At 31.4% G+C, this 20,709-nt stretch overlaps 1 protein-coding gene across 9 annotated transcripts in view; it reads right to left on the reverse strand.

Moving 5' to 3' along the window:
• LOC143229510 (serine/threonine-protein phosphatase 2A catalytic subunit beta isoform) overlaps window positions 1–20,709 on the reverse strand; it is a 36,545-nt gene that overhangs the window by 12,505 nt on the left and 3,331 nt on the right. For 3 of the 9 annotated variants that reach the window (XM_076461952.1, XM_076461953.1, XM_076461954.1), the window contains exons 2-3: window positions 12,899–13,036; window positions 870–999 (exon numbers count right to left, since the gene is read on the reverse strand). In XM_076461952.1, coding sequence (XP_076318067.1) covers window positions 870–971 — 102 coding nt within the window. In that variant the 5' untranslated portion in view covers window positions 972–999; window positions 12,899–13,036. The remainder of the gene's footprint in view (window positions 1–869; window positions 1,000–12,898; window positions 13,037–20,709) is intronic. The other 6 variants (XM_076461955.1, XM_076461956.1, XM_076461958.1 and 3 more) reach the window with 5 other exon arrangements.

The raw sequence follows: 20,709 nt of genomic DNA on the forward strand, positions 1-20,709 counted from the left end.
TGAATTTATGTGACTTACATATTTAAATATGCAAGTAAATACTTGCATCATTATTTTCCATGACAGATGGACAAAAATCAGTAGTTTGATAAAATAAATAATCATGTTTCTTACATGTCCTTAAAATATTTATAATGCATATTATGAATACTAAACACTCCAGCTGATTGCACTATTGAATGTCAACCTCTTCTGTCTACCATCATCATATACCAGTATTTGTTTTTATTTCTTACTCACAAACTGAAAGAGAAATACAGGATTTGTCTCCTATGAAAAAAAAGAAAAACTGTGCAGTGCTCAGAAGTGATGAACAACTGAAAATAAATAGCATGATGAAGTAAAACACAACTATGTATTACAATAACATAGTATTCCAAAAAATTATAAAAACAACAGAAAATATGACTAAAGCTATATGAAATATGAGCAAAAAGAAAAGGCAACATTTCATTCTTGTTTCGGTGATTTGATTCTGGTGTTTTTACCTAAGGGCTTAGGTAATTTTTCTAAAGAAGAGGTAATCTGTTTCACTGGTTGGCAAGTAAAAAATAAGAATATTAGGAAAAATGGTTTAAGCTTTAAAACCTAATGTAAATATTTGTTGATCATTTAAAGTATTTTTTACTTAAAGTTATAAACTTTTCACTTGATGATGTTGCAAGTGCTTTTAATTTGAAATACTCTACACTTCTGTATAACAGATGCACTGACAGGAAAGAAAAAAGCTACTATTAATATGGTTTTCACAGGTAAAGAGTAACTTCAAAAAGTCAGATAGTATTTTAGTAATGTTATCTCAAAATGTAATTATATGGACTACAAGATCTAGTTAGTTTGCATTTCAAAAAAATCTAAGGTTAACATACCTTTTCACAGAGAGTTTTAACTTGATTTTCAGAGAGTTGCTTACATTCATTTAACTGCTCAACCCATGTATCTAATTCTTTCAAAGTTGATTTATCCTCCATTACTTAATAGATAGCCAAGACTCTGCAACTAAGAAGAATGTTTTTGCCAAATATTAAGAAGCTAGATTATGGGATAAATATCTGGTTTAAGGTGCAAAATATGACTGACCTAAATGTACTTAAAAGGTATAAAAGACTAGCCTTATTATCATTTTTAAAATTTTTAACACTCATACAACCAGATGTATATATCAACTTGATTTATGTGCCCTCATTTATTGTTTTAAATTAATTAATATAAGATACCAAAATATAATGTGCCCATATTAATAAAGAGTGTCTCATGTAAAGATTGTGAGTACATAACATACCCACTATGGTAATCAGAGTTAAGAAATGACCACAATAAACTATGTTCTTAGAAGTATGATTCCTTATTATACTTCCTAATGGATTTATGTCATTTCTTAGTATTTTCTCCACAAACGTTATTAACCTATATCTAAATCATTCTACAAAGGTTTTACATAATCTCATCAAGTCTATTTACATTGCTTTTTCTTAAAAGTTATGCTGTTCTTTCTTACTAAACCCAAAGTTGCACAAAGGGCTATCCGTGCTCTGCTCACCACAAGTATCAAAGCCCAGTTCCCAGCTAAAATTTCATCTGATTACTGTTGGTAATAACAAAAGTAATTATTTTTTAATCTTTTGATCATAAAATATCTAGAGGTAGGTTTTCATGATCACATGTATATCATGCTTCAAAGATTTACAAAATTAATTAGTTAAGTAAAAGAATAAAAACATCAATTTGTTATTCTTAATTACATCATTCTTAACATACTTACAACTGCTGGAGAATATTTTTTTTTATTAATAAAGGAAGTATCTGTTTAATAGGAGTTCTGAAACTTAGTAATTATTAGAGGAAACATTTTCCACAAAGAAAACATGACTAGTCAGGCAGGTATATAATGCCCCAATACCAAAGAATTCCCATCAGAAATGTCAGTTCATCATGCAATTTCCAGCATCTTTATTACTGTTTAAAATTATTTTGTAAAAAAGTAAAATTATCAACATAGATTAAAAAAGTAGTTTACTTGCCCGGTATTCAATTATTTTGTCTTCCATTACTTTACATGAATACTGTTGCATATTAAACTCAAGCAACTGCATTATTTAAGTTATTATTCAAAGATGTATCGATGGTGTGAGTGGGCTTCTAAGAATAAAAAACATCAGATAAAAACTTATTTGTCTGTCTTTTTTTAAAAAGTTGTGAAAAAAATTAATTTTCTTAGATTGAAAATGTATTTCCAATAGTTACTTGCTTCCTTTCACATTAGTAGCCATTCTTGTTCAGTGCTGCTCTCTATAAGCACAGGAGTGAGTAATTAGGAGGTTTGGAAACAGTGTGTCAGGGATGAAACAAAATCACCTGGAGAAGAAGGAGAATGAGAGGATAGACAGGTGTGTAGGTCCAATCCTGGCTGGAAACATCATTAACCACAGAAAGATTATGAGAAATAGGAGGCCAAAACTAAAGAAAACTGCAGTTAAGAGACATAACAAAATCCTCAATGTGAAGTCAAAGTACTGGAAAACAAAAGGGTTGAGAGACCACTGTTGAATAAGTGTTGTCTGGATGCAAATACTATACACAAGAGCAAAAAAGCACCTGGAACACAAGTAATGACAGGAAAATTTAGCATATGAGCCTTTAAAAAGAGATTTAAGATATGAATACAGATGGATGGAAAACATGCCTCCCTAGTTATTGTGATAACATTGAGTTTAGGGACAACAAGGGCCCTATTGGCCTATCTCAGCTGTCCCATCCTCTAAACCAAAGTAAAACTATTAAATAAAAAAAAATAAAGTCAGCCCATATTATTCACATATCTATGAAGTTTTCTTTTAAACTTGCTCAAATTTATAGCCCCTACAACATTCGAAGGCAATCTATTCCACAGGCCAACTACCCTATTTAAAAAACAATATTGTCTTAACTGAAGATGGCTTCTACCCTGCCTAAATCTATATTTGTGAATCCTAGTTCTATAATTCTCACTGTTAAGTCTGAAAACTGTTGATGCATCAACATTATAAATTTCATTTACAATCTTAAACACTTCATTTAGATCCCCTCTAACTCTTCTTTTTTTCAAGAGAAAGCAGTTTTAAAGAATTTGATATTTCTAAATATAAAAACCCTACATCTCCTGCACCCTTCCAGTAGCCCTCCTCTGAACCCTTTCCAAGAACTGTCCTTCCTGAGGTTGGGAGACCAAGACTGAACACAATATTCTAAATGTGGCCTAACCAGTGAACAAGACAATGAAATTATAAAAACTCTTTAGACTTGTGTTCAATATTTCTGCAAATACAGTCTAAAATTTTGTTGGCCTTACTAATAGCAACAACACACTGCTTGGATGATTTCATCTATACCATTGTGGTAAATCAAAAAAGTAATGGTCCTACAACTAAACCCTGAGATACAACACTTATAACATTAATCCAGTAATTCAGTTTAGCTGAGCTCCATTTATAACAAACCTCTGCTTTCCTCCATCAAGTCACTTTTATCTAATTAGTTAACTTATTCCCCACATCTAAATAGATGAGTTTCTTTACAAGCTTTTTATGCAGGACTTTGCAAATACTTTCTGAAAATCCAGATATACACCCTTACATCTACATATGCAGTAATATTTTCAAAGCATGTCAAAAGTTTGGAAGCCAAATTTTCCCTCAGTGAAAACATGTTTGATACCCAATAAAATTCTAACTTTGTTAAATGACTTTGCTGCAAAGTATCTTTTATCAGACTTTCCAAAACTTTTCCTAGAACTTGTGTAAAACTAATAGGCCTATAATTACTGGAACAACTTCTATTACCTCCTTTGAAGATAGGAGTGACATTAACTAATTTTGAATCTGTTGGTACTTTCCACTATTGCAAGGACTTGCAAAATAATTTGTGACAAGTAGCTCACACATCCAATTCTTGATATCCTTTAAAATCCTCACAGGAAATACTATCTAGCCCAGGAAACTTACCATTCTTTAAACTTCCAAATTTTAACAAGTTCAAAATTCATGCAATTGTCTTGTTCAACTTCATATTAATTTATTAACTGTTAAAAATAAATATTGCATAAGTCTTCATTAGCAAAAACTGAAGAAAAAGCAGAATTTAATAAACTAACCATTTACAATCATCAAAAACAAACCTTCCTTTGTAACCTCCATCCTAGTCCCTAATGTACTTTAAAAAAATCCTCATTGTTAATTTTTATGTTTTCAGACAAATATTTTTCCATACATCCTTTTAGATGTCCTAATTTCCTATCTGACCAGCATTCTTGATCTTATACAATACCACTCAATTTAAATTTCTTAAATATGTGATACTTTTATTTAATTTTATTTCTTATATCCTTTGTAAGCCAGCCTGGTTTTTTACTTGCAATTACTCCTTTCTGTAAGGAATACATTTGTTTTGAGTACTGAAACATTTTTTTTAAAATTTTCCACTCTTGTTCAGTGTCTCCAAATAACTCAGCTGTTAAATTCACTATAGATAATTCTTGTTGCAGTCCTTCAAAATTTGTTTTTGACATTTGAAATCAAAATATCATTTTTTCTAATTTCCATTTGCAGCAAAAAATCAAACTTAATACAGCAATGATGACATGTGCTTAGGTGCTCCCCAGTTTCCACACTCTCAACCATTTATATATTAAAAGTTAACACTTAAATCTAAAATAGTATTTCCAGTGAGTTCCTTGACCAACTGGTAAAGAAATCCATCTTGAATAGTTTCCAGAAACCTCTCTCTCTCATGGTTTGACTCTAGCATTTCCCAATCCGTACATTTTAAATTAAAATCCCCCATAATTATGGCATTCATTAACAGCTGAAATCTTAATTTTACTGCAAAATTTCTCACTTGTTTTATCACTTTAATCTGGTGGCCTGTAACAAATTATTGCTAAGAGAATTGTTCCCTTGATATCCATTAACAGAGATCCAAATGGATTTAGCCTCCTTGCTATTATCTTTAATATTCTAAAGTTCAACAGGATGTAACTCACTTTACATGTAGAGCCACTCCTTCTCCTCTCTTCAGTACTCTGTCCTATTAAATAACCTATAACCATGTATTTCAAAGAAATTTATGTCAAAAATCATCTACATTCACCATGTTTCAGTTATTCCCATTATATCAAAATCTTCTATTCGTATCAGTGCTCTAAAGTCACCTATTTTGCTCATACTTATAACATTACAATAGTAACAATTAAGCCAATTAACTACTTTTATACTGACTTCCTATGCTAAATTTTCCTCTACATCTCAGTTTTGTTTCATTTAAGTTTTGCCTGGTCCTCACCACTATCTAGTTCTAGTTTAAAATTTCCATTACAGTTGAGTTAATAGCCATTGCAAACATGTCAGACCCTTTCCTACTTAAGTGTAAACCATCCATTCCATAAAGTTCCCTCCTCTTACTGAAATGAGCCTACAAGTCCAATTTGCTAACCTACTCATCAGTACCTACTAATTTCAACCTAGCATTTAGCCCCAGTGACCTATAAAAATTTAATCTCCACGATTACTTCTTGGCAGTATCTCTGAAACAATTAATTCATGGCCTTTACTTTAAATACTTTTATCAACCCCTTGTACTTATTAACTAGCTTCTCTCACTTTTCCTCACATCATTAGCCCCTGCATGCACAATAAAGGCTATAATTGCCAGTCCCCTACCATACATCTCTTGCTTTGTCAGGTATATCTTCCATCTGTGTCCCAGGGTAGCATACTCTAACTCTTTTTCTCCCTATTTACCTCACAGACTCCTCTATCCACATACTGTGTGAAAGAATTACTTATAACTGTAACCTCCAAGTTCAAAATCCATGTCCTTTTCTATTCCTTCTCCTCTCTTCAATAATTCCTCATCTACATAAGCCAAGGGTTGAAATCTGTTGCTCAACAGAATAAGGTCTTTACAATTAAATTCATTACCTTTAATCCTAACACTAGCCTTTCTAACTTTCTGAATGTCTTTGTTAACCTTAGCTGATGTCTCTCTTGCATATAAAAGCCTAAGCTTGTCTTTTGAGCCCTGCTATCATTTTGCACAGTTTATACAAATCTTTATTTGTTTTCAATGTTAGTTAGGACAGCATCCAACTTTTCCTACAACCTGCAATCTCTAGATATAAACTGAACATCCTCACTACTAGCTTCCTAAAAAGTGCATAGATAGTTCAGAGTTCTCAAATAAAATCCATCTGTTGCACCTATCACACCTAATAAACTGAGAATGCTTACTGCCAAACTAGGCTTAACCATTGTATTATTTGCAGAATTAAAATAAACACTTAATACTATGATTAAATACCAGTAGCCTATTGTTAACATTGTTAATTATCAAACATAAGCTTAACTAGTTTTTAAATTAATCAATGTATTTAGTTCGTCTTATAATCTCACTGCAAGTTGAATTATAAACAAGTCTAATTTAATGTTATTCTATTAAAATCTAAATTAAAAGCTTATACCTACTATTTCAGTCACCAATCTTACTAAATCTAGTTCTTTTTTGTTAATCAACTCTAATTTCTAAAGATGATAATAACAAAACGAAATAACATTAAAAAATCCACAACATAATCAAAAGTTACCTTTCCAAAATGCACCTGAAGAAAAATCAGAATGTATCACTACCACACAGTCTCTGGTGAGATGGAGAAAATGAAACAAAACAACACCTACAGAAAAAGGTGCCACGACACTGACAGGATAAGACTTCACCACCACAGACCAAAATCCACAAATTTTCTAGCTGATCAAACCCCCATTACTGAAGGGATGCCTCCATGAAATGTGGAAAACTGGATGAGGAGGATGAAACATGATACCACCTGATGTGAGTCTTATCTAATAATCAACATCAAGTGTAGGACGAATGGTAGTAAGAGCTGCAAAATTCCACAGGTTGTGAAAAGACTACAAAAAAGCCTGCATACGAGCTTGACCTAAGGCTACTATGAAAGATCACATACCCAAAAGCAATAGAACTTCATGAATGTAATTAAACTGAAAACACATAGAACAAAGTCAAAGAGGAGAAGGGCAGACCCAACTGAGATGGGTGTGGAAAAAAAACAAACACCAAAATGGTCAAGATGTTGGACAGATCACAGTAAGGACTTCTCCAACTTGATTAACAGCCTATTATTGCCACCTCCAGGAGCAACTGATATAAGTGGCATGTGAACTTTTCTGAACGAGTGAACAGTAGCCAAGTTGACTAAAAATATAGGAAATTGCAACCCAAGAGCTCATAAGTGATGAATAAATGACCTAAACACTTGACAAAATGTACAAGGCTAAAGCTAGTCTGAAGGGTAGTGTGCAGAACAAAAAAAACCATCCTATGGAGAAAACTGAAGAGACAGTAGCAAGTAATGAAATACTGAGATATCCAAATAAGCATTCACAACATTTCTCTGTCATTGATAAACCTGGAGAAAAGCTAACCTAAGAGTGAGAAACAACTCCTTGGTAAAATGGAGCAAAGTGAAAATCAGTCTGGACAAACTTAGTAAAAGTCAACAGTCTCTAGTCTCGCAAGAAAATGACAAGCAGTTTGGAGAAAAATGACCAATAGGTTTGTAGAGACAGAAAATCTTGTACTGCCTCAAATTGACACAGGCTGGGGACAGGATACCAAATCACAGGGAAAATAAAAGCATAAAGTTAAGCTTCCCCAGGACCAGAACCCTCTGGTTAGTCTCTGGTACTGTTAGCAACATGCCCATCAATGCTGAATAAAATGACGAGAAACCCTTGGAAGGGGAACAGGGACAGATAGATAAGACCTTGAAAACCCTACCTACAGTCAAACCATGTGCATAAAGCAAGAGTTGAAGGCAATAAATGAGCCACCACAGAAGTAATAAAGAATCATTGCAAAATGGGAAACTGGATAATATATAACATACCCAAGAAATCATATGAAAAATGCTATATAAAACCTAGCCAATTCTGTAGGAGGGTAGGGAAAAACAGTGAAAAGTTCTGCCAAGGTAAAAAGACTATCAAACCTTTCTTGGTTTAAATAGGTTTGGCTTTTTCAGGGAGATTAATGGGTTACCCATATAATGATGAATCTCATGATGGATCTCCCTCACTTGCAACCTATGAAAATAGAGATAGAGGTATAAAAACCAAAGCAAGAACATGAACTTTAGAATTCATTATGGAAATATGCAAATCAAACAAAAGTGTTTGATGTAAAATATGTATCAGAAAAAATAAAGACTAGAAAATTAAGTTAAATTGAAATATGTCTTCAATGTGAAGAAAAAAAAAACAATAACCAAGAAATCCCACTTCAGCAAATAAACTATAAAAATCACAATTTACATGAAAAGCACCAAAGTGGAAAAAGTCAGAACACAAGTAATGTCAAATGAGAAATGATAGTTCAGTAGAAGTAAACATAGGGAGCCACATGTCAAGAGAATATGCTGCACTCTTATTGGTGGAAGGTTGATGCATGAGAGATGCACTGGGATCACTCAGTTCCAATGGAGGAGAAATAGAAGGCTTGTAGCATGCTTTAAAAAATCTTGCATATAGTGGGCAACACTGAACAATAGCCATTTATGTAAAAATAATTTTATATATGTAGTTAAATATGAAAGATGAGTTCTGAAACTCAATACAACTATGTTTACTTATTTCCAACAAAGACCAGTCACAACATTACTGTTAGTTAAATATGAAAGATGAGTTCTGAAACTCAATACAACTATGTTTACTTATTTCCAACAAAGACCAGTCACAACATTACTGTTAGTTAAATATGAAAGATGAGTTCTGAAACTCAATACAACTATGTTTACTTATTTCCAACAAAGACCAGTCACAACATTACTGTTAGTTAAGAGTTGAAACTCAATACAACTATGTTTACTTATTTCCAACAAAGACCAGTCACAACATTACTGTTAGTTAAAGTTGTAATGATAAATCACATAAACACAGGAAGACTCTCAACTTTCAAATAAAGTGGAAAGATTTCCATTGAGGTTAATTTATGCCGTGATGTCAAACAAATTTAGTTTCAAGAAAGCAAACATTTAATGAGGTTCATGAACACTGGGATGAGTAATCACCTTAATAAGGTGATTGAAACAAATAGGATATTTTTAATACTATAAATATAGGTTTAAGTTCAACATTTGCCTATTTACTTAAAATTACATGAGCTAAACTAATTCTTTTAAAATTACCTATAACATACTATATATGAGTTGGCTCAAGCACAAATCTATATTGAGATTTTAATTTGGAAAATTGTTTTTGTCAAATATATTGGGTTGAGGAATAATTCGTGAGCATTTTTTCAAGTTAAAAAAATATATTCATTAATGAAACGCTTTCGCAAAACATTTCATGTCATTTGGTAGATAAATTTTTGCTCTAATAGATGGTGTGTTTGATTTTCATATGTCTTTAATTTTTGCTTTCATTTTCAGCTCATTAAATGGAATGTCAAGTGGACAAAATCGAGCATTTTCGACACCATCTGTTATTCGCATTTAATTTCTTGCAATTTCGTTTAAAACAATGCATACTATATACCTAGGTATTACATGAAATAAAGTATCATAATAAATGTTTTGGGTGTAATGTGTTCATGCATTGAAGTATTGTATAGTCTTGCATGTAATGCTTGAATGAAATTATTTAAAAATGCTCACGAATTATTCCTCAACCTAATATCAGTAAATAAAATTAAAGGTATTACTTAAAACTGGTATTACGAATGTTGTCTAAAAATAAAAATATATAGAATTTACAAAATATTAATACTGGTTTGGTATAAGTTGTTATATAAGTTATATTTTAATTTAAAACATGCTACAAAATACTTATAATAAAAAAATATACATTAAGTGTTCTTCACAAGAACTCACCAATTAAAGTGGACTTAAGTTAACATATAGCTCAACCTTTCCTTTGTTTCACCTTATTCTAAAATCATTTGTATTTTGTAGAAATAACCAAACTTGTGTACCAATTACAAAATAATCATTCAAAGGAAGCTACAACTTACAGCAGTTCAGCATATACACTCAAGAAAATGAGAGTTACTGTTATGGAAAAGGAAACAAGTTAATGGAACAGTGCAGGAAATGTGGCTAAAATGAAGTTTCTCTTTCACTTAAAATAGTTTTTAACAATATTTTGTATTTTCAGATTTTAAAATTTTGTGTGTATTTATGTTTATGCCAGTGGAAGAATCAGTGTGGTACAGAGGCAATGCACCTAACACCTTTCATTGGAAGTGCATGTGAAGACACTACAACAAAATACTGTTGGGAACACTAATTACATGTAGTTTGTATAAACTTTAAAAGTAGCAAACAATAATAAGCATTTTTATTTTTAGACCACCAAAAATCAACAAGTCCACTGGGAACATTAGCTTGAAGATAGCTAAAAGTAAGCTAACATGAGAGAGTACACTGATTAACTAGAACACAGTTGAAAGTAAGCCAATACAATTAGCTTGAAGATCAAAGTAATCCAACATTAGCAGGTACACTGGTTTGCTTTGAAACCTCTAAAGGTAAGCCAATATGAGTGGGAACACTGATCAACTTGATGGCTTGAGTTAATTGCAAGGGGACAGTTGTAAGTAATACAATACAGTTGGTACAGTAGCTAGCCTGAAGATTTAGATTAAGTATCATGAGTGCCAAATTTTGTTGAAAAGTGGAAGAAAGAATTTAATCATAACTTAGATCACCGTTTCTGTCAAACCTAAGATATTTGTTAGTAATACACTATCTAGAAAAATATATGGGTGACAGTGGAGGTTGCATGTCCTTCTTTCCTACGTATTTGTCACCTAAATTAAATCCTTATGAAATGGTTATGATCACATATCAATCTTTGACAGGGTTAATAACCAAAATAATAACCTGACTAATTATTAACACCCAGTTTGTGAATTAATGAATGCTAAAGAGGGAGTGTCAGAATCTTCAGTATTTACATAAGAACAAAAAAGTATTCTAATAAAAAGCTTGAATTGTTAAACCACATAAACAAGAAACTTTAAAACAAAGAGAGCTCACCTATCAATACTGTTCACCCATAAAGATAGTTTGAAAGGGTTGGCCTAAACGTGTTCTTCTTGCACAAAACAACAGAAGTATTCATGTTCAGGCAGGTACTACTTTTTACACACTTTAAAGTAGCCAATAATGTTCACTAAGCCTTTCCCATTCATTGTTATCAACAGAAGAAAAGCTGAACAAAATGGTTTTGTATAGCAAAGAACCCAGATCTTGTATTTCCCAACATGTGTGCCAATTATCATATTTTGTGTGGGACTTTGGATTGGGTATGGGATTTAGTCCTTCAAGGCCTGGAATTAATAAGAATTTAACCATGCTGGTGGGTAATTCCAGTTCCAGATATTGCAAATAGTTCAAATCTCTATTTAGAATTTAAATGAAAACTACTGAAAAGCTTTGTTTGGGAATAAATCATACCAACCATATCTTCAACTTGTAGACTGGGCATTAAATTAAATAGTAACTAATTTTTATTCATTTACTATTTTCATCAACAGATACTGAGTAATAACTAATTTTATCTCATGTTCTACCTGCTATCTGATGTCATCTAGAGAATAACATTTCTGTAGTGGTTGTACCATGAATTTACATTTTTAAGTGGCTTTGATAAGTACAATGACAAACAGTCTTCAGTCACTTCATTGTTTTTCTCATGTTCTAATGACATTTACCATAATTTCCAGTGTGTAAGATACCTTCAACTCTTAAAACAATGCCTGATTTTACTCCTTGTCTTACACACAGGTTCAAAGATAAAGTCCCAGTAAGAACTCTCTAGTTTATAGCATATTTAACCAAAACTACATTGTTCCTTTTACTTTTCTTTGCTTTTTCACACATGAGCATTGACATCATGCAACCTACTGTGTTACAATAACATTAGTAATTGTATCACTTGTTTTGATAACTAGAAGTAAACTCGCATACATTACTATTACAACATTTTTTTTTATTTGGAAAGTATTGATCTCATCCATCATAGTAAAATACTGTTAATATTTTATCAAAAAAGTTTCAATAATGTACACTAATTTTGGAAATAAACAAATTTTTATGGTAGATCACTAGATATTAAGGTTTAGTATTTTTGTTATAGAAATAATTCAACTGTGATGAAAACTTGGTAAAGTTCTTTATTATGTGTTTGTGACTTAAGTTATGCCACAATAAGCTGCACATAGCACTTCAAAAGCATGAAAAAAACTGCATTTGTGGTTGTAACAATTACCAAAGAGCATGCATTAGCATAATTTAAAAATAACTTCTTAGAATTTCTTTATGAAAGTAACATCACAGACTTACAATAGAGATTATCCTATATACGAAACTTCAAAGAAATTCAATTACTCAAAAATAAATCCAGAGTCATCTGGGGTCACCTTATACACCAGTAAATATAGTAACAAATGATGCTTCCATGTTGTTCTCATCAAAGCTTGCCTAGGCTTTAGACTTGCATGCATTTCATGATATTGACAATATAATTTATATAATTACAAAATGTATTTATTGATCGTGTAATTTTTAAATTAATTAAATTACACAAAAAGTAAAACTTCACTCAAATGTAGTAACATATTTTAATATATTTATAAATTAAGGCACAAAATGACAAACATTACAGTGACAAGATTATTACACCTTTACTTAATTGTTCAACTTCAAAACTTGACTAATACATAGTTATATATTTCTACTATTCGAAACTATGTAAACAATTTCATGCAACATGATAAGAAACCATCAAAATATCAATTTTTTTTAATTTACTAAATAAATTTCAATAAAAAAAAGGATGCTCACATCTTGATTGGTTTCAGTCCTGAAATCCAATCAAAAATACTGATTTTACCTACATACAGGCTGTCCTGTAGAAGCTTGATTACGTCTTTGATACAGTTGAAGTTTGACTCTTATGACCCGTAGGATGTTGATATGGCACTTTAAAAAAGTATGAACATTCACCAACAGATGACAAAACAAATATATTTTGCATGGTAAAGAAATTGTTACACAATATAAACTTAAGAACTAGTTTAATTATTTTATGATAAAACTTGCAAAGAACTAAGAAAACAAATGGATTACTTTGCATCAAATACCAACAGAGTTACAAAACAGTACAAATATCAACAACAATTCTCCAAAACATATACATTCCCTACTTAAACAATGAAATATAAATGTTGTAATAATCATACTTGAATCTCATTATTCATACATCACCCACAGTTTAAAGGTCACATTTGAAATATAACATGATTAAATTCATAGCACATCTTAGTTTCACTACTTTTCATTATCATTATCATCAAATATATTTCTCATAAATATCTGCCAACACAACTTACTCCAATTTCCACATTTTAGTATGGTGACCAAATACCTCCATTTGACTGAAACAACTTAATATTTTAAATTTTGTTCCATGTCCTAAACTACCAAAACAAAGTGATACTGTTGAATGCAGGTGACAGGTGCAGTTCATAACTGATATTTATTTTTTAAGTCATGAAGAATTTATGTTAAGTAAGTTGAGTGAAGATGAGTAACAATTTCTCAGAATATTATGAGAAACTCCTGGATACTTAATTTTTATTCTGACATGACATGGTTAAAAAGAAAAACATTTTGCCATAAATAATCTAAACATCTGCTATAGAATAAATTGATCATGTTGAGATGTCAGTCATCAATTTGTTATTAAATTAGGCAGTAAACCCCACCAATATGTATAAACCAAATAAATAAATCATAAAAATTAATATCACTTATAATGTTAGTGTTTTTATTTAAAATGTATCAAAATTACAATTAGAAGTCATTAAATATCCAGTTTGTCTATTATTTTTTCCAAATGCCATAAACAAAAATAATATTCAGTAAACAACTTCATAATATTTTGCCATAATCCACTACACTTGTAAAACTTTACTAAGGCTTGCCTGTTATTCTCCCATTTAAGAGATGTTTATAGTTTTCAAATACAGAATTTAACACAAATACTTTTGCTCCATCTAACTTGCCCATAAAACCATTAATTTCTGCTCAAACCACTATATTTATTAATGAAAAATTTAATGCCTACTCTATCAATCATATTTAAGCTTTCTTTATAGCTGTTTTTAAAGTAGTATTTCCTTAACTACTTAATTAACGAGTGGATTAACGAGATTCCCACTGTCCCTATCTACTATCTAGCAAATCCACAGCCAAGGGAACGGGCTTGGAGAAATCAGGTCTCATGATCAAAACAATTTATATGACATCAGAAATGGGTAGCAACCAAGGACAAAAATAAAAATACAAGAACAATGACTGTAAATCAAAAAAGGAGTAAAATACCCAAAAGAGCAGGGATGAGGTCTTAAAAAATTAAACTTTTTGTTTGTGATGGACAATAAAATCCTAAAAAATATTGATAGTGCATTGTTTAAAGTCAATTTCTTCTGAGCTGTGCAGAAAAGAAAAACTGAACATTGTTTCTCTTTGTCAATTACAAGAAATAAATGTTAAAAAACACAATATTAATTGTAAGATATTTTTGTGTTAAAATATCTATAACATAAAAATTGACTTAAAACTGTCAAAACTTGCAAAAAAAGCTGAAGAAACCCTATTTTTAGATACAATAATAAACAAACAGCAGTACAAAACTTGCAAAAAGCTGAAAATACTATTAATAGTATTACGTTTCTCCCCACAAATTCCCACAACTAATGTATTAAAACTACAGAATTTTTGTTAAAATATACATACTTTATATTTTCCTACAACTTTTTATATAGGTTTGTTTTGTTTAGAATTTCACATAAAGCTACATAAGGGCTATCTGCACTAGCCTTCCCTAAATTAACAATGTAAGACAAGAGGAAAGGCAGCTAGTCCTCACCACCACCTCTTGGGCTACTCTTTTACCAACAAATAGTGGGATTGACCAGCACATTATAATGCCCCCACAGCTGAAAGGTCAAGCATATTTGGTGTGACGGGGATTTGAACCCGTACCTTAACCAACTAGCCACGCTAGGTCCTTTTTATATAACATAAATAAACTTTAGGTTACTGCCTGAAGTCCTTGTAGCAATAAACAGAAAATTCACAGTAACATTCATGAGATCAGGAACATGGATACCTTACATGCATTATTACCATACAAAGGTACAGTAAGTTTAACAGTCAAACCACTTTCATTACTTGAAAGTGGATGAAAATGAGATTATTATGGGTACAAAATCAGTTATTCTAATGCAAAGTAAACCAAACAATTTAGTACACTGAATCAGAATCTATACTTTATTAAATGTTATAACATTGCACTGTAGATTATAAAAAAACAAAAATAAAGTTTCATTATTTTTGAGTTTCATATATGCACTGTTTCACTCCTCATTACATTTTTATTTCCATAAAGCCTAAAGGTTATCGACTGAAGTCTTTGTTTTTTATATACAATTGCCCAAATAGAATATAAAATACTCTAGGAAAACAGAATTGTAGTTCATTTTAAAATCATAGTTCATTAACATACACCATACTTATGTATGCCAATTATGTGTTTTTAATACAATCACAAAATTTAAATTCATAAAATAATTTTCAAATTAAGTTAATAACAAAAAAGATATTCATTTCTTTGTTTTACAGCAATATATGTATTATTTACCTTCTAAACTCAGAAGTTCTTGTGAAAGAAAACTACTTTCTGAAAATGTACATAAAATTACATACTGTTATAATATTATCCACAAGATAAAGCAAACCTGTCACACAGTGATGTTATGTACAGCAAATTACAGTGTAAATTGCTGTTGTAATAACATTTTGTGTATAGGTGTTTAAAGTCTGTGTATTATATTATTGTATTTGGTTATGTGGTTTTTGGGAGAAATTTAGTTTACTTTCATGGAAGTGTATTTAGGTTTCTAAATACAGAGCACAATAGTTGAGTTTATTTTATATACAGCAAGTAAAAGGTATTTATTTATAATTTTTGCATACTATGCATAAAGTGACCCATCTCCTGGAGACAAAATGTAGCAAGTCACAATGTGAATAATCATTATAAGCCTAAGTGCATGAGGAAAAATTAGAATATATTGTGCCAGATTTATTGTGAATGTAGGACACAATGCAGAAGGCTACAGCCTTCCAGTAACTGAGAAATACTTAAATATAGTAATAATTATTATTGTGAAAAATGTTGAGACACAAATTTGAATATTTTTATTGTCAATATATGATGAGCAACAAAATACACAGGCCTAAGATGGTTTTGACTTGAAATTTTTACATTCTGTAGTAATTCCTGTATGCTGAATCCAAAGTGAAATCCATTTTTCACCATCATGTACAGATTTTCACAAAATGTCATATGTATTTTTACATAAATGAATCATTTTAATTGAAATAAGGTTGCATTCTGTTATGCTTAAAATGTTGAAAACCACTGCCTACAGATTTCTCTAGACCAGTCATGAAGTGAGAATTTTAAATACTGTTCTAGAGCTCACAAGAAACAAACTGCAAGAATGTGAGCTGTTAACATGCTATGATGTTTTATTTCTGGACAGTACTTACCTGTGCACACACGTTGACATTTTTTATTTTCAATATATATGCAAAAACGGCTTATTTGGATTGAGAAAATATTTTACACAGAAGAGCGAACAACGTTTCGACCTTCTTCGGTCATCGTCAGGTTCACAAAGAAAGAGGTAACTGACCAGAAGCTGACCACATATTTGGAAGGGGTTGTGTAACTGAGTGTTGGAATGTAGAGGGCAGTGTTAGATGTTTGAATATATAATTTTATTTATTTTATTATATTAATATAGGTATAAAGGCATTCCTTTATATTGGTTTATTTTGGGTTTAAGTTGTTGTATAAGTAAGGCTTCTTTAATTTTGCATTTGTTTATGTTTGTTTCTTTAGTTAATATTTGAGTGTTTTCTATGGTTATGTTGTGTTTATTTGACTTGTAGTGTTTGAAAACGTGTGAAGGTGACTTATGTTCTTTGAATCTGGTTTCCATTTTTATACTTGTTTCTCCAATATAGAAGTCGTGGCAGTTATCACATTGTATTTTATAAATAATGTAGGTGTGGTGTTTGTCAGTGTAGTTTTTACGTAGTATAGACCTCAGTTTTGTGCCTGGTTTTTGAATAAATTTGGTATTAATGGGAATGTCATATTTTGTTACTAGTTTTTGCCAAATGTCAGTTATTTGTCTGCTGATGTCAGGAATATATGGTATGCAGCAGTATATGGTTTCGTGATTTTTTGATTCGTGAGATATAATTACTTTTGTTGGTTGATTTTGCTTTCTGTCTAGGTGTGTGTGTTTTCTACGGTTTGTGGAGGAAACTTATTGAAGTTGATGAAGTATTGTTTTATTTTGTCTAATTCATTGTTAATTTTATCTGGTGAGCATAGTTTTATGGCTGTGTTTATTTGGTTTATTAGTATGTTGAGTTTTTTTTTGTTTCATGTGCTGAGTCCCAAGGAATGTATAGTCCAGTATGGGTGATTTTTTCGGTGGATTTCTGTTTTGAATTGTGTGTTGGTTCTTGTAATTTTGAGGTTAAGAAATATTTGATTGCTTTCTTCCTGTTCACATGTGAAGTTAATGTTGGGATGTATAGAGTTAATGTGATTGAAAAAATTAAGTACGTGTTCTGTAGATTTGAATCCCACAACCGTGTCATCTACATATCTGTACCAGTATAGTGGTGGATGTAATGCTGTGTTAATTGCTTGTGTTTCAACTTGTGTCATAAAAATATTGGCTAGAACTGGTGATACTGGATTGCCCATGCTTAGGCCATTTGTTTGTATATAGTTGTGGTTGATGAACATGAAATTTGTCTTTATCGTGGTGAATTCTATGAGGGTTGCTAATTGGTTGCTGGGAATGTCTATAGTTGGGTTAGGATCTCGGATATAGAGTTCTAAGGCTATCTTGCAGGCTTCAGTGGTTGGAACTTCTGTAAAGAGGGATATAACATCAAAACTGGCCATTAAGGCTTTATGATTAAGTTGATTTAGATTAGGCTTAAAATTAAAAGAGTTTTTGACGAATGAGCTGGCTGATGTTACATATTTGAAGAATGCCCATGCTATATATTTACCAAGATTGTAATTAAACGATTCATATGTGGCCATTATTGGTCGTAATGGACAATCTGTTTTATGAGGTTTGGGGATGCCGTATATTTGTGGTGTGCGCGAGTCAGTTTACGTAGGTAGGAATAAAGTGTTTGTGAAATTGTGTTGGCTTTTTTCATTTTTAGTAGTAATTTGTTCAGTTGAGTCTCGTGTGTCTTTGTTGGATTTGTGTGTATTGGTTTAAATTTGTTCGTGTCTGATAGGATGTTCCTTGGGACTCAGCACATGAAACAAAACAAAAACTCAACATACTAAGAAACCAAATAAGCACAGCTATAAAACTATGCTCACCAGATAAAATTAACAATGAATTAGACAAAATGAAACAATACTTCATCAACTTCAATAAGTTTCCTCCACAAACCGTAGAAAACATTAAACGCACAAACCTAGACAGAAAGCAAAATCAACCAACAAAAGTAAATATATCTCACGAATCAAAAAATCACAAAACCATATACTGCTGCATACCATATATTCCTGACATCAGCAGACAAATAACTGACATTTGGCAAAAACTAGTAACAAAATATGACATTCCAATTAATACCAAATTTATTCAAAACCAGGCACAAAACTGAGGTCTATACTATGTAAAAACTACACTGACAAACACCACACCTACATTATTTATAAAATACAATGTGATAACTGACATGACTTCTATATTGAGAAACAAGTATGAAAATGGAAACCAGATTCAAAGAACATAAGTCACCTTCACACGTTTTCAAACACTGCAAGTCAAATAAACACAACATAACCATAGAAAACACTCAAATATTAAATAAAGAAACAAACATAAACAAATGCAAAATTAAAGAAGTCTTACTTATACAACAACTTAAACCCAAAATAAACCAATATAAAGGAACGCCTTTATACCTATATTAATATAATAAAATAAATAAAATTATATATTCAAACATCTAACACTGCCCTCTACATTCCAACACTCAGTTACACAACTCCTTCCAAATATGTGGTCAGCTTCCGGTCAGTTACCTCTTTCTTTGTGAACCTGACGATGACCGAAGAAGGTCTAAACGTTGTTCGTTCTTCTGTGTAAAATATTTTCTCAACCCAAACGAGCCGTTTTTGCATATATATTTTTCTACAAGTGGATTTTCTCGACATTACTGTTTATTTTCAATATTATTTATTCATTGTTATAGCAACAACAGGTTGTGTAAATGATCCAAACATATTCCATTATATTTGTAGAAAATTTGGTGTGAAGAAGAAAAGGCAAAACATAACAGAATTCATAAAAACATTCAACAATTTTGGAATAAAACTTAGAGACCACTACAAATCATGGGCTCAGCACAAACTTTACACCATTTGTGTCAGAGTTGAGACAATGGACTAAAGGTAAGAAAGTCTTTACCTTTCAAAATTCCAACAGTTTGACACAAGCTTTAAAACCATAAAGATTATTGGTATTTTTGCTCATGCAATGCATAAGGTTACAACATTCCAAAATTTTAAAAAATTCTTATCCAAACCTTCAATCTGCTTATAAGACCTACTGCTCATAAACCTGATGTGCCTGTAAATACTTCATTGGAGACTTGTGAAAGTTATCTGATTTTGAATGTGGTGTCAAAAGAAATAATGATAGGGATTGTTTTCAGCCTTAAGTGCCTAGTGAACTGTAACTTTTTACACAAGGTGAACCTAATGATTTGGTGAGAGATTTTGGTCTTTTGAAGGATTCTTCAAAGAACTGGAAGTCCAGACTTTGGGCACAAAAATTACTTTCTCCAGGGACATCATTTTACTGGTACAGAAATCATGAGAAAGAGTTTATATCATATTTTTTTCAAGAAGGTTTACTGGTTTATTGCAACAACACTGCTCTATTAATATCAATGCTAGAAGCTGCAGTCAATGAAAAAATGACTGGTAATTGTTCATTAAATTCCTATAAAACTCTAAAAGGTGTTGTTCTTCATAATGGTAATATATATGCCTCTGTTCCTATTGCTCATTCAGTTCACTTGAAGGAAACACATGATAATCTTGAACTCAAATACAAAGAACATGGTTGGCTACTTGGTGGATCCTAAAAGGTTCTTGTGAAGTTGTTGGGTCAACAATCCAGTTACAGAACATTTTATGTTTATGTGAATGAGACAGCAGACCATTAAATCAGCACTGGATAAAGAAGCAACAGCCACACCAAGACAGCCTGATACTAGAATTAGAATCATTGAATATAAAAATTTGGTTGACACAAAGAAAATACTAATACCTCCACTTCACATAAAACTGGGATTGATGAAATATTGTAAAGGCCTTAGAGAAAGATAGAAATTGTTTCAAGTATCTATGTGAGCAATTTCCAGCTGTTTCAGAAGCAAAACCTAAAAATATTTTTTGCACAGCCCCAGATTAAAAAAAGACTTTGGAAGAACAGTTTAAAAAAACAAGGAGAAAAGTT

Source organism: Tachypleus tridentatus, chromosome 10, assembly GCF_004210375.1.
Source record: "Tachypleus tridentatus isolate NWPU-2018 chromosome 10, ASM421037v1, whole genome shotgun sequence".
Classification (NCBI taxonomy): domain Eukaryota; kingdom Metazoa; phylum Arthropoda; class Merostomata; order Xiphosura; family Limulidae; genus Tachypleus; species Tachypleus tridentatus.